The following is a 17,792-nucleotide window of genomic DNA, read 5'->3' as shown; positions in this document are numbered from 1 at the left end:
CATTGTCCTCAGGATAAAAGCTAAATGCCTTAATGTGAGTCTGCAATCTGGTCCCTGCCTGCTGTGCCAACATTCTCCCTTGCCACCCCCCACACTCTCCATGAGACCCACTGCCCTCCTTCCTCTGGACTCACCGTGGCTCTGGCAGCCTTGTGCCTTTTGCACACACTGCTTCCTTCCTATGGAACACCTGTCCCTCCCTTCTTTTAGCCTATGTGTACCCGTAAGTTAAGTCTAAATATAGGCTTCACTTCTCTCCTGGGAATCTCCTCTGATCCTCCAAGTTTGGATCGGTGGCCCTCCCATATGTTATAGATCTTATTCTAATCTCTTTTGCAGCATTTATCACCTAATATTGCAATTCTCTTTTTTTGCACCTGTTTCTCTAATGCTTTAAGCTTCTGAAACACAGGGACCATATCTTATCTTTGTATCCTTATGGTATTAAGGCAAATGAGTGAGAAGCACTGAAGGGTACTTGTTTCACATTCAGGCTTGGAGAACTTGGCTTTGATGAATTGGGACAGCAGAACTAGTTCTCACTTGGCTGTAGATTATGTGGCCAGTGGTCCTAGTGGTTTTGAATAGTCCTTGCTGTAGATGTACTTTTGAACTGGGCCTTTCTGCAAATGCCATATTAATCTTCAATGGGCCGGTTTCTCTCTTTGGGCTATAGCTACGCTAGTGTAGCATCACTGTTATCAAGAGGAAAAGAAACAGTGGGAGGTGAGGTCCTGAGGAACACAGATGGCTCCCTGGGAGGAGTCCAGGCCTTGGAGGTGCTGTTAGCATTGGGTCTGTTTAGCTCTGAGTCATGGTTATCCTGTCTGTCCAAACTTCAGTACCACTATGGGGACTTCAGAGGTTGGTTGGATCCTTTGTATCAAGAACTTCTCTTCTTAATAATGCTAAAGGAACTCATTAACATGAAATTTTATAAAGGCAATAAAAACATGAGTTGAGAAGAACTAAAGATTACTGTAAGCATATATCACATAGTCACTAGAGTGTGGTTCAGATTGTTCCTGATTTTTTCTTTCACTCCCTCATTAATTTGATAAACATTTAATGAGGTCTGTTACTGTAATAAGTGCTAAGGTAGCAATGAAGAGTAAGACAATCTTTATCTTCAAAGGAACTCAGCAAGTCTAGGCCCTGATTTTTGTCTTTTCTGAGTCTTCATCTCCAATTGCTCCACTATGCTGGTTCGTCATGGTCTACGTGGACCAGCCCCTCAAGACGATTTGCAAACTGGTTCCTCACTTCTCTTGCTTCACCCTCAGCTACTTCTCCCTGCCCTGCATATCTTATACTCCTGCCAGCCAGACCATACTTCAAAAACACCCTGCACATCTTTTGCTTCGGTGTTGACACATCATCAAAGCACATCCTTTGCTGTGTCTGCCTTTTAATTCTTGTCTTCCTTCCCTCCCTTAACAGAGCTCATTGTATGCTCTCTGGCCTTCTGTAGCACCTACTGAAGGCTCTGAGGGAGTGATTCTTAAGTATATGGGAAGCTTGTTCACAGTGTAAGTACCTGGGCCCCACTTCTAGAGCTTCTCAATGTCTGGGAGGTTCAGCAAATATGTTTTGTAAAAACCTTCCTTGGTAAGTCTGATGTATTATCTCCATGTGAGAACCATGGTTTCAAGTGTTAGGGTTATAAGACATCACATTCCACATCTGTTTGTCCTGTATATATCTTTCTAATCACACTAGATTGAGGTTGTATTAAGGTAGAACAATGACTACATTATATTTAATTTTGGCACAGAACACATATAGGAACTGAAAACATTTGCTATTGAGTGGTCACTCTAGGGAAGAAGGATAAGCATACATATCAAGTACTTCAACAGGAATTTGTTTTTCTCCTATAAAGCTATCAGCAATTTACATAAACCAAGTTATAGATGGTGCTTACCAGGAACAATACCAGATGATTTTCCAAGATATCTTAAAGGATGTCCCGATATTAAGCCCTAGAGTTGCCTCTTCCCTATAACCTTGTCTTCTCCTTGGGCAGTGTATGAGGTCATTATAAGGCCCATTGAATATCACGTCCTCTTTTCCTGAGTCATCTAAATGAAGAGGCAGCATGTAGTGAAACTTTCTCTCATTCTTCTGGTCTAGACAGAGATCATTTTTTTAAAAATCAATATTAAAATGCTCTTGGATGCCAGTAGATAACATGATATATTGTTTAATGTACATTTGAATTTATTTTGAAAAGACCTATTGAAGAATGGATTCAGAACAAGATTCAAGTTTAGTTTCAATAGTAATTAGCACTGTTTGGATATAGTGCATGCTTTCCATGTCTTCAACACTTTTGTCTTGAATAAAGTTGGTGTTATATATGATGTGCCTCTGAACCAACACTTGATGGCAAGGATTAAGGATGAACTCATTCTAAGGGAGATGGCTTGCAAGTCCTCTATTATCTGGTAGTGTTTGTGGAACCTGGCATTCAGTCAGTGCTTCATAGATATTTAACGATTATATATTTAATAACTAGTTGTTAGCAGAGTTATTTCAAAGAAATAATAGTGCTATTGTCCACCAATGACAACAATGTTACCTAACCCTCCAGCAGTAAGGGATAAGCTTCAAGTGGTTCTTTTCCAGGTAATGGAAAATTGATGATATGCACTGTCCCATCTAGGGCTGCCAGATTTAACAAATAAAAATATAGGATGGCCTGTTAAATTTGAATAATTATACATAGTAGATAAACAATGAGCACTTATACACACTTACACCAAGAAATTATTCATTATTTATCTGAAATTCAAATTTAACTGCCATCTTATGTTTTATATGTCAACCCTAGCCTTATCTAAAATCTCTCACTCTGCTCCCCACCCCTGCCCCAGGGACTAGGCAGGCCTACTGGAAAGAGGAATGCCTTCTGTGTCCACCCAGCAGAGCAAAAGAGCACTCTTAACTGACATATGATATCTTCATTAGAAGCTGCTTCTAATCATGGGAGCGTATACTTCCTGTGCCTGATAAAGCAGAAAGTTATTTCTTGGTTGAAATATCCATAAAAACTACATTGATTGTACCTCTAAATACAAGAAGAGCAGGTTTAGTGTGATCAATTGGAAGGTACTGCCAGAAGCAAAAAGGGGAAAATAGGATGTTATTTTAAATAGCTTACAAGGACTTCTGCATTTGTAACCCCACCCCAGCTCAGAAGATTAAGGAAAGTTCTCCCATGTCTCTGGAATGGAAAAAGTTACTTCCCCGGCCTGCAGACACTGAATTTCGACGGAATTACCAAGTTCCAGCTAAAATTCCTGAGTTGCAGGATTTTAGTTTCAAATATGGATGCTACTCAAGCCTACCAGTTGCTTCTCAGGGTCTAGGTAAGTACACCTGTAGCTTTTAAAGCAACTTCATAGATTCTGTCCTTGTTCCAAGATTCTTCGGCACACGGGGCCCTGGCAGGTAATCTTGGTAACAGTTATGAAGAATGCCAGCGATCCCTGCATCCCTGCAAGGAATCAAAACTATGCCTAGCTTCACACCCAGGGAATGAGTAAGCCTTGGAAAAGAGCTGATTGCTTATGCTATGAAATGAGTACCTGCTCTGCCTGGCGGCAGGGCGGCGGGGAGGCGGAGGAGGAAGGTGCGGTAATGGGGGAGGGTGGAAGCAGTTGTTGGGATTGGCAGACGTTTCCCCTTTATAAAACAAAAGGAAGGACTTAGTTGCTATCAAATGACCAAAAAAGAGACTGGATAGGACTCACATTAGACTTGTCAATTATCCACTGGAAGCTTAACCATATGGTATATCCATCAAGCATCTTCAAATTTGACAACCATTCTATTCAAGTGATCTTTTATGATCCTGATTCCTATTGTTTTCAACAAAAAAGTTTTTAAAAGTTCCATGGCCAAGCCACCTCGACGCTACTGGTTAAGAGTATAATTTGGTGTCAGTCTGAGATAGTGATCTATTCCTGGCATGGAGTTGGAATCAAGTAGTGCTGCAGACAAAAATCACAGGATAGAAACTTAGCATCTCGAGGTTAGAAGACAGCCTAGAAGTCACCTCACACTATGTGGGAATCCCCTCTATCCCGTCCTTGCCAAGGGGTGATGTCGTCACTCTTTGGGGGAGTGCCCCCCCCCAAGGCAACTTTTTCATTTTTGGATACTGTTGGAAAGTTCCCAATATCTGGAAACTCTCTTGCATAAACTTTGCTTTGGTTCTACTTCTTCCTACAGAGGTTAACTAGTATAAATTATTCTATGAAAATCTTACTACGTATCTTCCATATTCTCTTCTTAAAACATTTCCAGACCTTATAAACACTCTTCTCAGGATGTAGCATCAAAGTACCCTCACCAGTCTCTTCCTCCCACCAGCTGGTGGTCCCTGTAAAGGGGACACCTGGAACAAAAAGCAGTATTTAAGGTGTCCTTAAGATTTACAAAGATTAGGCATGTTGTAGAAATTAGGTTCTCACATCATGTTTTCATTGCTTTTTTTTTTTGTCATTATAATTCCATGACTATCAGAACCCACATTAAATGAGCAATACTCAGAATCAAACATAAATGATTTAGGTTTTGCTTGCACCTGATACCTTTATTAGTCTGAATGTGCAGTGAGTGCTGGCTGGACATTTCATCACTACTCATCCGCACTCACCTGGGTCCCTGAGGGACTCCTCAGTGTGTCAGCCCACGTCTGCACAGGAGATGGTACGAAAGGGAAAGAAGCTTCTATGAAGGCATTTGTTTACTAAGGAGGTAGTGAATGCTACTATCCCAACATGCTGACCTGCAGAAGAGTCGATTTCAGGGAGAACTTTTCTGAGAATGGTAGTCACACTGGAGTTTCTGGCCATCAGCCCCTGTCACCCCCACTGCCAGCAGCAACCGTCCTGAGTCACAGCAGCTCTGCATAGCCTGAATCGTGGGAAGAGTTACTCCTACTGTGCCTCGCTTTCCAGTACCTCAAGGTTGCTCATTAAGCTCCAAGTGGGGCTCATGGCCGTTGGGGGCGCATTTGGCAAATAAGGGCAGGAATTCTTTGCTCAGTGACAGCCTCCATGTCTTTCCTTCCCCTGTGTCCCCCTAGTCCCTGCTGTGCTATGCAGCCACGTGAGGAATCAAGAACGCACAAAGAAGCAGACTACATACCAAAGCGATTATGGAAAAACCTATCTGGATTTCTTAACGATTTTAAACTCGTTTACTCCCTCCCAAGTCACAGAGTACCTTCAGAGTGTTTCCTACAAAGGTAGGAGGAGGTCTTGAGTTACTATTGAATGAATTTACAGATCGTAATACATTGCTTTTTATGCCAAATAGAAATAATCCCAACGTTTAGCCACTGGAGTTAAATGTTCACAAGAAGATAAACATTGCCTCAAAGAAATCCCATAGTTTTGTGTAAACCTCAACCCACTGAAAATAAATTTTTCTTAAAAGAGGCCCCAGTGACAGTAGCCCGGCTTGTTAAAAAAGAAACATCTAGCCTTTCACTCCTTTCTGATCTCACTCATTTCCCTCCTTCAACCCGTGGTTGCATTTCTCCAGGATGATTTCTGGTTTTATTACAGTTAAGTGATTTCTTCTGTGGGTGTTTATGCTGTCTCACAGTTTTGTTTTATGCATAATCTTTATTTCCTGTCTGATGGTACTTTTGGTGACAGGCTTTTTAGGGTACATGAGAATCTCTGTGTAGAATATCCACCAAAAGAGCAAAGGCCGTTCTCAGGACGGTGTTAGTTCATTCTGTATAACAAACACTTATCCTAGCTCCGGGCCCCGGGGACTGGAATCTGCTTGGGAGCATCTCAGGGGCAACTGGTCAGTCTGTGCATGTATAAGATGTCAACTCAGAGACTAGGAGGTGGAGGAGAGGAAACTAAACTCTTCCAGCAGCTGCCCTCAGCATCCCCTGCTAGTGATCACACTCCCTGTTACTCCCCGTTTTTGAGCACATGACCCAATGCAGACATAATTTATTTCTATAAAGTGTATCCATACGCCACTAAACTAGTGTACTATGTAAGTTATAAAACATACTAAATGCTGAAAACAGAAGTAAAAAACGATACAGTATAATGTTATAGAACATAGATATGTAGACTATAAATATAGGTTCTAATATTTCTTCCTGCACACCATGGACCATCTTATACCTGCCACTTGGTGCTTCAGGCTCTGTGGCGGTCACTGCCTTGTTTTGTGCCCTCTGGTCAGGCTTAACTTGGAACTTCCACCAGCTCCTCAGTAACCCTCCAACTGCTCCCTGCCTCCTGCCTGCCTTGGGTCCCCAATCTCTGTCCTTTGCCTGTCCCCAGCTAAATCCTCACCGAAACCCTGTTAGGCTAGGATCTTGTGCCCCACACGAAACCGAAACCCTGCTATAGGCAAGACTGGCGAGGGGGTGTGCATGTGTGTGTAAGGAGGGAAAGAGGGTACTTTCCATGATTGCAGACTGAGGGTTGATGACCCAAAGGCCCTTAAAAGAGCTCGAACGTTGGGTTTTAAGAAGTACCAGAAGCAGGTGTTTTGCCTCACCCTAAGGCACAGGCAGAAGCCCGTGTTTGCCATTGGGAGCCTCGTTCCTCTCAACAGCAGCTTCTGGGCCAGTGTGACACTTCAGAAGGAAACCAAGAGGCTCCTTGAGGTCGGCTGCTCAGGTCTTCCCGGAAGGCAAAGCAGAAGCTACCCATCAAGCTCCAGCCTGCTTTCCATTCTTTCCATCCCAGCTCGGGTTCGTATATATAAAACCATAGTCAGCATTTTGTAATGTGTTCTTTTCACCTTTGGAGCTACATCTGTTTGACCCTACAGAGTGCGCCCAAAGCAGATGCTCCCATCTGCCCAGGGACTTGCGATGCGGGTGGAGTTGGTGCTTCTCAGCCTGCATGGGAAAACCACGGTGGCTGCCAGCACCTCTGTCCTTGGTTGTGTGTGTGTGTGATCTGTAATCGAGCCTTAGTGGTGCCCCTCAAGGGTGAACTGAGGACTCGGCAGGTGCTTTGACATCCTCTGCTCTACTCAGAGCTACCTTCTCCAAGATTCCTAGCCTAAGCTGATTCAGTTGGGCTTTTCCAGTTGGGTTTCCTCCCCAAACAAGTAACACATGATCTATTACCTAACAAGGTAGCTTTAGGGCCGATCTAGACCTTGGTTGCTTTTCAGGTATCCTGCTTTCCTGGTGCCCTTAGGACAGCACTGGGGGCAGATACCCAGATGCTCAGGCCCCAGAGCCTTGACATTTTGCACTGACTTGGACGTTTGTAGGATCTGCTTGCTATGGGTTTTAGTTTCTCTTTCCTAGTTTTGCATGCGAATGACCTACTCATCAGCCAGCTATGCCAGAGGCTGACAAGCAAGTAGGAGGTTCCCTTTGAATTCTTATGCCCCAAAACTCTCGTCATTTTCTTGCCATTTAGTTGTCATTAGTGTCTGGGAGGACGTTAATTCTTTCCGGATGGTGAGTGTCTCAGCAGAGCTCATGTATGGTAGGGCTGAGCCAGTATGCAAGAGAATAAAAAACTTGGCAGATACACTAGGCTGAATGAACTATTATTACCTCGCTTAAAGTATTTTACTGGATTATCCCTCTTGGCAGTATTGATACCCGTTCTGGTACATTTTGAAAGAGAGAGGGGAACATCATGGCCTAAATCAGGGGGCTAGGGAGATGGTGGTGTGAGGTTGGATAGAGAAGATTCCAGGAAGACACAAAATGAAGCTAGGGAAATAAGAAAGGAGGAGCAGCTTAAGGCAAACCCTTTGTTTCCAATAATTCTATGTTTTGCTATTTGGTATTGAGTTTCTCTATTATAACTTGAGAGATTTGAACTAAATGAATTTAGTGGCCATTTTGTTTTCAAAATTGTTTTAATCTTGAGTGATTCAGACCACCCAACATCTTACTCTTTGGGCCTCTGTTATTTATTGGTAAAGACCGTCATCTCCCTACTTATCCCCCACCTTAAAAGACAAAATTATCTGAACTCTGGTTTTCAGAATCTTTCAGCTATCACTTCCTCCCCATCTCTTCCAATCCAAACTCCCATGCATATGGCTATCCAAAGGGTATTTCTTCCTAGGCTGTGATTCAGTATTGTTAAGAATATATTCAGTGACTCAAGGAACTTCATTGACTGAATACCTGTAATGCTCACTTGATCCAAAGATAAATAAAAAACAATTCCTCCTTTTCAAAGAACTTGTCACCAGGTGTGGGAGACAGACACATAGGTAGAATGTGATAAACTCTGTAATCAAAATGGTCTTTGGGTATATTAGAAGCCTACAAGGGGTACTCCCAGCCTGCTGGATTGAAAGGGCTTTAGGGAAGGCTGCTCCGAAACCTCTTTTAAAGGTCAAGGATGAATCAACATGATAAGCAGAAGCAGAGACATTCAGAGGGAGCAGAGGGAACAGCATAAGCAAAAACATGGGGACATGAATCTGCATCGATGCATAATAAATACAGGCAGCATTTGAATTACAACTGGTAGCCTTTTTGAACAGTTGTTTAAGTTGATATTAAATTTGATACCATCTCATCTTTTTTATTCATTCATGCTGAACTTGATTCATCTTGTATGCTTATCTTTGGCATAAGGAGTATTTTTTTTATTCGTTTGCTTGCTTATTTAAAATTAACTCTTTGGTGTAAGATTTAAAATAGAGACATTTTAGGCTTAAAATGACAAGGACTAAAACTAGCAAATGTTGAGAATATGGAGCAATCCATTGCTGGTAGGCATATCAAATAATAGCATCACTGTAACATTCGTAATAGACCTGGCAGTTTCCCATAAAGTTAAACCTATATTTACCCCCAAGACCCAGAAATTCTATTTTTGGGTATTTACCCAAGAGAAAAGAGAACATGTGTCCACTGAAGGACTTATACAAAAATGTCCGCAGCCACTGTTTTCTTAAGTCCCAAACTGGATACAGCCCAAATTTCCACCAACAGCAAAATGTAAACAACCTTGTATATTCACAAAATGAAATAATGCTAGATAATAAAAAAGAATCCGTTATCATTGTAGTCAACAACATGAACTTCAAAAACATGATGCTGAGTGAAAGAAGCCAGACACAAAATCTTACATTTTGTGTGATTACGTTAATTCAAAGAGTTCCAACAGGCTACACTTCTCTGTGATGAAAGAAATCAGGACAGTGACTGTCTTGGGGTAGGAGTGGTGCTGACTGGAAAGGAGCATGACAGGTCTTTCTGGAGTGGTGGCAGTGATCTTATTATATGGGTACAGGTTACATGCACACAAGTATCAACCCATCGAACTGCTTGTGAAAGACCAGTGTGTTTCACTGGTGAAAAGGATACCTCAATTTAAAACAGTGTTGAGGTCAAAAAAGATATGGAGTAGGGTGGGGATGTTAGGTCACAAAAACAAAGAACCACGAAGAACTGGAGAGTAAGCCAGGACCACACACACACATACACCACACACATACACATACACACTCCTGATCTTTACACCTCAGCTGACATTTCTAACACTGAGCATGGTAACAGGGACATTGAACATGATAACATGTACCACTTGCATTCTTCCTTTCTTTTGGTTTTTGCTGCACGGAGGACAATTGCTAGGAGTGAGAAAAATTATACAGTTCTACTCTGTAATATTAAAAAATATATTTTTATAATATAATATTTATTTATAATATATAATATAATATTTAAAATATAATATTAAAAATATTATATATAGGCAATGAGAATTAGGGAACTGTAGCTGTTCAGAACCAGACAAGATTCCTTTACTTTCCAGATGAGGAAATGGAGGCCAGGGAGCTGAAGGGCCCTCTGGTGGTCAGTTGTCAGTCAAAGATAGTAAAGCACACCAACAGTTGGTGGGAAGAAAAACAGCCCCCCACTTCGAAGAAACTCTGGGAACCATATTGAACTTAATATTCAAAGGATCAGCACGGCTTCCTGGAAAGAGCATGGCGTTTTGAATATAATAATATTCATAATAAGCCTATATTGTTTTTTTGTCATCACTATTTATTACTGTGTTCTCAATAATAAAGGGTAAGGCTGTCCCATTTATTGTCTCTTATGGACCAGGCCCTGTCTAGGTGCTTCACACACAGCATTCCTAATCCAGTCCAACAACTGTGCAAGGTAAGTCCTATTGTATGTATTCAAAGATGAGGAAATGAAGGAATGGAGAGGTCACATGACTTGCTAATGCTCACCAAGGCAGAATGGAAACCTAGGTCAGTTTTGTTCAAAACGCCATGCTCTTTCCAGGAAGCCATGCTGATCCTTTGACTATTAAGTTTACTCTTTTTTAATCAATAATTATACAATTGTGCCTTTTTTAGATGTTAGACATATACCCTTTGATTATTTTGGTCTCATCAAATTTGTATATAGATTACTATTATCTGATACTTGCCTCCTTCCTAGAATTTCTCTATTTAGCACTTAAATAGTTAAATGGAAAATTTCATCCTGTTTTTCTTTGTTATTTTCAGACAGACAAATTCTCGATCGCTTTATCCGCTCTCACTGTGACTTTGGCATGGGACAGAAAAATAAAGGAAACAGTTCAAATGAAAAAAAAAATTGAAAATCAATAAAAGCACTGGATCATTTTCTCAATAATGAAAAAAAATAAGATCCAAATTGTTCCAGATAATATATTCATGGCTTTGTGTAATTTTGTTTTGTTTTATTTTGTTTTTAAACAATAAAATCATTTAAGGCCATAAATCCTCCCCTCCCCCACCATGTATCCAATAGGTTTTGCTATAATGTTTTTTTTCCTATTCTCTGCTGGATACTTAATTCGTGGTTTCAATTTTGATTTCCTCTTTGACCCAGAAATTATGCGGAAGAGGCTTCTTAATTTTCCAATAATTAGAGGATTTTTAAAAAACTTTTCATTGTTGACTTTCTGTTCAAAGTTTTTTAAAAAAAAAATCTTTGTTTTGGGAAATTTAGCAAGGTTTTCTCTTATGCCAAGTATGTGATTAATTTGTATATTACATGAATATAAGAAGAGAAAAAATGTATAGTTTATTGTATTTCTCAAATCCCTTATATCTTTGCTATAATTGTGAACTTGAACTGTCAAATTCCGAAAGAATAATATTAAAAACATCCCACAGTAAAAATGTGTTCATCTATGTTTTCTTGTATTTCTAGGGTTTCACATATATTTATATAATATATATTATGTATATATTTATATATGTAAATGTATAATATATATAGCTGCTATGTTGTTTATCAGTATTTATGACTCATACAAAGCTTTTTCAGTGATTAATTTTTTTCCCCCACTACATGCTATTCCTCTTTGACTTCATTAATAATTTTGGCCATGAATTGCATTTTAACTGATATTAAGGTTGCCATTCATGCTGGGTTTGTTTTTCTTTACCTTTCCTTGGTATATATTTGCCTTCCCTTAATTTCCAATCTTTCTTTGTAAATTTCTTTCAGTATGCTGCTAGAAATACCTTATATTTGGGTTTTATATTATTACTAATATGAAAATTTAATTCATACACAATAATTATGATGCTTGACATACTTGTTTATGATTTCCATATTATTTTTGTTATTCTTTGTTGTTCTTTTTAGTCTTACTTTTCCTAATTTACTTTTTTTCTTGCACTGTTAATTTTTTTGTTTGTTTGTTTTGAGAGAGAGAGTGCGCATTGAAAGCATGAGTGGGGAAAGGGGAAGAGGGAGAGAGAAACTCAAGCAAACTCCCTGCTGAGCGCAGAGCCCGACTTGGGGCTCAACTCACAACCCTGAGTTCATGACCTGAGCCAAAAATGAAGAGTTGGACACTTAACCGACAAGCCACCTAGGCACCCCATACACAGTTAATTTTTAAAATATACTATTTTTCGCTATACTAGAGTTTTAAAAAAAAATCACAATGGCCATTGTTACATACGGATTTCTCTATTAATATATAAAAATTACACATTCCTATGCCTCCTGTACCTTTTCCTTCATAATTCCTCCCTTCTCCACTAACTGAGAGATCTTTAATTTCCCATCCCATATTGTACTCCCTACTCCATCTGTGCATGCACATGGACACACGGACACACACACTCACACGCTCTTCATTGCTCAGATAGTTTGGAATTTTTCCTTCAAGATTTTCTTAGGGATTTCCTTACAATTTCCTGTCCTATTTAAAGAAGACCTAAGGCATATAAATTTTCCATTGCATCATCAGTATGATCCATTTATGTTTAACTATCACTTGTTCATGCATTCTCTTGTTTTCCCAAATGCTCAGATCCATGCTCTGACTTTTATTCAGTTTGAATAGTTTCTATGTATTTCCTCCCATGGGTTACAAGGGTGGCGACATGTTGAACCCTTACTTGTCCTAAAATATCATTCTTTTGCATTAAATGATATCTTGCCTGTGTGTAGAATTCTTGAAACTTTGATTTTCTTAATAGTCCACAGTCATTCCATTGTCTTTTGCTTGAGAGTATAGTTTGTAACTCAGATACTGGTCTGGCTCAATTACTGTCATAAGTGATCTGGGTTTTTTGGTTTTGTTTTTCTGGAAGTTTATAAGATTGCCTCTTTACCTTTGTAGTATTTCAATAATTTTTAAGACTATATTCAGTTTCATTTGGAATTTTTCTTTAACTTCAGGTAATTTCTTTCATTTCATACTTTATTATGGCCTTTTTTCTCTATGTTACTCTCTATGATACTTTCTCTCCTTCTGAATATAATAATATTTGCAGGAGAGACCTCCTAGATCTGTCCTTTGAGTCTTTTTGACTTTTTGTTTATAGTTTCCATTTTGTTTTGGTTTTTTTTTGGTAATTAATTAATTTATTTATTTATTATGTTCAGTTAGCCAGCATATAGTACATCATAAGTTTTTGTTGTAGTGTTCAATGATTCATTAATTGCGTATAACACCCAGGGCTCATCCCATAGTTTCCATTTTGAAAAATGTTTTTGACTTCTGTTGAATATTTCTTCCTTTTGCCCACTCAGAACATCTGTTTGGTTCTTAGCAATGAATGTTCTGTTTATCCTATTTTAAAATCCAGGCATCAAATTTTATTTTACCATTAATTTTCAAAAGTCCTTTTTTTCCCCTCTATGATTGAATCTCCTTGAGAGTTTACTTCTGTTTTTGTTAAACGTATCCTTATCTTCTCCATTGACTCTGTCTTCACTGGAACCACCTTTTCTAATTACTGGGTCTGGTCTTCTCCCTCAACATATGGAGAGCTCAAAGAGGATATCATGGGTTGTCTGTACCCTCAGGTTAGGCCAGTCCTTTGGGGCCTCTGAGCCAAGAAAAATGAGCCTTAAGGGAAGGCTGGCCAGTGTTTGTTTACTGGATGAGCAGCGAAGGGGCTGGGCTAACACAGAAGGGGTTCACTTGCTGCTGAAGTACATGCAAGAGTCCCATGCTCCCTCTGGACTCCTCCAAGAAGGGGATGGACAACTCCTCCTCAGCTGCACAGACTAGGAAAAGTTTATCCCACTGTTGCAAACCCCTCCAGGTTGTATATGGTTATCAGGCTTGGGCAGCTTGTTTAATAAGGGGACAGGAATGGCCATTCTGGAAGGCATATTCCCACATCTGCCCATCTTGGCCTATCAGAGAAGCCTGAAATCCGAGATTCTTGCCATGGGCTCCAGCAGAGTGCCTTCTCCCGTGGCTCCGTGCCTACTGCTCTATCATGGCACAGGGTTCAAGGAAAACAAGCTTTGTACCTACTCCAAATCTCTGAAGAATCTGTGGCTTCACACACAGCCCAGGCCCCTCTCAATAGTGTGCAGTTTGGTTGTTGTGAGGCACTGGAATGTGTCTGAAGCTCTAGAGATTTGGAGTAGCTTCAAGGCTTCTCTATCTCACCCCCTTCTCTGCTTCCCCGGAAGTCCTGTGCAGCATCTCTCCTCTGCTCCCTGCCCTGACTGGCAACTACCAGCAAGATTTGCATGGCGGGGGGACAGCTTGACCACTAAGGTTTTTATGGATCTCTTATTTGGACCTGTTCCTCTTTCCACTTTCATTTTGTATTGAAGCAGTAATGTCCCGGTGGTGTCTCTTTCTTTCGGATGGGTGATTTTCTACCTATGAGCTGGTGTTTGCCCCACTTTAGCAGTTGTGGGCCAGCACCTGAACATCAAGCTGCTATTGATGCCTTTCTTGGAGGACTAGGGATTTAGCTGTGGCCAGCCAGTTATTTCACATGGAATCTTTCTAAGTTTAGTGTGTGCGGTGTGGGACTTCCTGACTATCTTCATGACACCCACTCCAAGGCATGGTCCACACTCCACTGGGATCTTGAGCCAAATATTAAACAATGAATAGCCACTTCAGTCAATATTTATTGAACATCTACTATATGCCAAGCAGTGTTTTAGGTAATAGAAATACATTAGTAGTGAAAAGAAAGATATGGAGCATATATTCTAGAGGGAGGGACAGATCATAAACAAGTAAAAATGAACAGTATAATTACAGAATATAAGTGCTACACAAAATATGAATGGTGCTGTGATAGAGAATAGTGAGAGGCTTCTATGGGGAAGGATAATTTAAACTGAGCCTTTAAGGGGAGAAAGAGCGGGGCGCCTGGGTGCCTCAGTTGGTTAAGTGTCCGATTCTTGATTTCTGCTCCAGTCATGATCTCAGGGTCGTGAGATCGAACCCTGCTTTGGGCTCTGTGCTCAGTGGGGAGTGTGCGTGAGATTCTCTCTCCCTCTCCCTTTGTCCCTCCCCCTAATCTATCTTTCTAAAATAATAAGTCTTAAAAAAAAAAAAAAAAGAAGGGTGCCTGGGTGGCTCAGTCATTAAGCGTCTGCCTTCGGCTCAGGTCATGATCCCAGGGTCCTGGGATCGAGTGCCGCATCGGGCTCCCTGCTCGGCAGGAAGCCTGCTTCTCGCTCTCCCACTCCCCCTGCTTGTGTTCCTGCTCTCGCTATCTCTCTCTCTGTCAAATAAATAAATAAAATCTTAAAAAAAAAAAAAAAGAGGAGAAAGAGCAAGCCAGGTGAAGAGATGAGGCAATAGCTTTCCAGGCTTGGGAAATAGCTAAGCAAGGGCATTAAGGTGGGAAAAATCTTGAAGTGTTCTAGAAACTGGCAGAATGCAGAGTGACTGACATATGGGGAGTTGGCTGGGCACAGTCATAGAAAAGGAGGCCAAGGAGGCAAGGCTCAGATCGTGCATGGCCTGAATGCCGCTGATTCCTGGTAGCATGGACTCTGTTCTTCTTGTTTCTATGCTCCAGATTACTTAATACATTTCTGTTGACTCAAGTTGTGGATCACTCATGAACATGGCTTGGTTGAATGCTAATCCTCCTCTTCAAACTTCGCTGGAAAGCTTTGTCTAGGACTGGATTTCTTAGCCACTGCACACCATGTTGTAGATGCATCTTAAGGAGAAGGCTCCACACTCTGGGAGTCCCAAATGGGATCCCTGACCTCCCTCTTAAATGATTTTTTTTTTAATGTTTACAAAGTTTACTCTTTGTTCTGTGAAGTTCTATGGGTTTTGACACAAGCATAGAGTCATTATAGTATTGTACAGAATATTTTCACCACCCTAAAATATCACCTGGCCAACACCTATTCCACCTTCCCTTGCTCTTCCCAAACCTCTCATTACTTCTTTTGGAAATGGTTTTGATATTCTAAGGGCAGGAGGGCCAAGAAAAGCCAACACCAAATCTATTGCCTCGTGGGAGACAGCCTACAGCTGAGTCTTAACATCCATCTGCCTGGACACAAAAAGGCATTATACATACAGAGTTGTAGGACAGGTAAGTGGCTGCCACTCTAGAGCCAGAAATTCTACCTGTAAATACAGCATTGTGATGTGCTATTTAACTGACTTCTTCTTGAGGCACTGTGGTAACTGTGGTATTGTCTCTAATTCTTCATCTCTTTCTGTGTATAATCCATACCCTTAGCTATGCAACTTTGTAGTCTCTCCTACCAAGGATGAAATGTAGGTAGACCTTTGACTGGGAGCTGGGCCATGTGACTTGCTTCAGTCAATAGGATGGTAGCAGACATAAGCCTGGGCTGCCCACTGGTCCCAGGAGAAGGATGAGAGACTTGTGGAGGAGATCTACTGCTATGGTCTGAATGTTTGTGTGTCCCCAGATTCATATGTTGAGATCCTAATCCTTGAAGTGATTATTAGCAGATGGGGCCTTTGAAAGGCAAAGCCCTCACGATTGGGATTAGTGTTCTTATAAAACAGGACACACAGAGCCCCCTGGCCCCTTCTGCCTTTGAGGACCCTACGACTGCCATGTGAACCAGGAAGCTATCACCAGACACCTAACCTGCTGGCTCCATGATGTTGGAATTCTAGCCTCCAGAATTGTGAGACATAAATGATTCTTGTTTATGCACTACCTAGTTTATGATATTTTGTTATAGCAGCCCAAATGTACTCATACAGCTACCCCAGCCGACCTACCCTAGGGACCCACAAATGGTGAGTGAGAAATAAATGGTTTTTGTTGCATGCTACTGAGATTAATGTAGCATAGCTACGTGATCCAGGCACAGTATTTATTTAGATGAGACATTGGGAAACCTCAAGATGAAATGAAAGGCTTGGCAGAATCAGTTCACCCTCTTAAAAATATTAAGTCTGATCACCACTAAAAATAGATAGTGTTTAAAAAGTGGGTGTCTTTTAACATAGGAGAGTGTGGTTGTGGTTCCTTTGTATTTTAAAGCCTGCCAAATGGTGAAGGCATTTTATTTTATTTTATTTTATTTTATTTTATTTTATTTTATTTTATTTATTTATTTTTTTAGTAAATCTCACAAAACACTGGGGATGAGTCCCCCTTGAAGGTTTATTTTTTTTAAAGACTTTTTTAGAGCAGTTTCAGTTACACAACAAAATTGAAAGGAGGGTACAGAGATTTCCTGTATATTCCTCTGCCCCCACACATGCATAACTTTCCCCATTACCAACATCACTCAACAGAGTGGTACGTTTATTACCAAGGATGAATCTACACTAATACATTTTAATCACCCAAAGTCCATAGTTTGCCTTAGAGTTCACTCTTAGTGTTGGACATTGTATGGGTTTGTAAATGTATAATGGCATATATCCATCATTATAATATATAGAGTATTTTTATCACCCTAAAAATCCTCTGTGTTCTCCCTGTTCATGGTGAAGGCATTTTAAACACTGAAAACTTCAAAGGTTCTCATGAGGCCAGTAGCCACTGCTTATTTTAATGTGCCAAAGGATGTGAATGATTGCTTTAATATGGTTCCTTCTCAGAGTGGATTGTCGAGACCAGATCAGTCAATGCATCTGACATGAGTTAATTATGTAGTACTAGTACCTCTATTATTATATTTCAAAGAGAGTAGTTTTTCAACACAGATAATGATTCTGAAATTGTTTCTCTTGTGGAATCCCCTGATGGCTTTTTTGATTCCCTTTCTAGTCTCTTGCAAAACTCACCCCGCACACGCATCCAATCAAAAAAAATGTACATATAACAGATTTCTATGCTCTCCAGAAACATCTGTTCTTTGTTTTAACCTCCTGAGGAAACTGTGATATAAATATGTTTAAATTCGTTCTATTTTGTTTAAAAAGTGCTTTCACGAATGGAAGAGTAGAAAAATAACATCACTTGAAATTAAAGACTGCAATAATTTATTAAACAAAATGAAAGAAAAAGAAAAATCACAATGGGGCATTTGAAGTTGAATTTTCATTATGTGCTAAAAATCTCTCTGTATAGGAAGTGTA

General features: G+C 40.3%; 1 protein-coding gene across 1 annotated transcript in view; it reads left to right on the top strand.

Annotated features, from left to right (window-relative positions):
* Positions 1–11,151, top strand: part of TEX26 (testis expressed 26) — a 32,912-nt gene extending 21,761 nt beyond the window's left edge. Inside the window, exons 5-7 of the mRNA XM_035003598.1 lie at positions 3,195–3,371; positions 5,096–5,257; positions 10,510–11,151. Coding sequence (XP_034859489.1) covers positions 3,195–3,371; positions 5,096–5,257; positions 10,510–10,604 — 434 coding nt within the window. The 3' untranslated portion in view covers positions 10,605–11,151. The remainder of the gene's footprint in view (positions 1–3,194; positions 3,372–5,095; positions 5,258–10,509) is intronic.
* The last annotated feature ends 6,641 nt before the right edge of the window (positions 11,152–17,792 follow it).

The sequence above is a fragment of the Mirounga leonina genome, unplaced genomic scaffold (genome assembly GCF_011800145.1).
Source record: "Mirounga leonina isolate KUSES-001 unplaced genomic scaffold, KU_Mleo_1.0 Mir_127, whole genome shotgun sequence".
Classification (NCBI taxonomy): domain Eukaryota; kingdom Metazoa; phylum Chordata; class Mammalia; order Carnivora; family Phocidae; genus Mirounga; species Mirounga leonina.
Note: the sequence above shows the minus strand (reverse complement) of the source record. Positions and strands in the feature narration are given on the sequence as shown.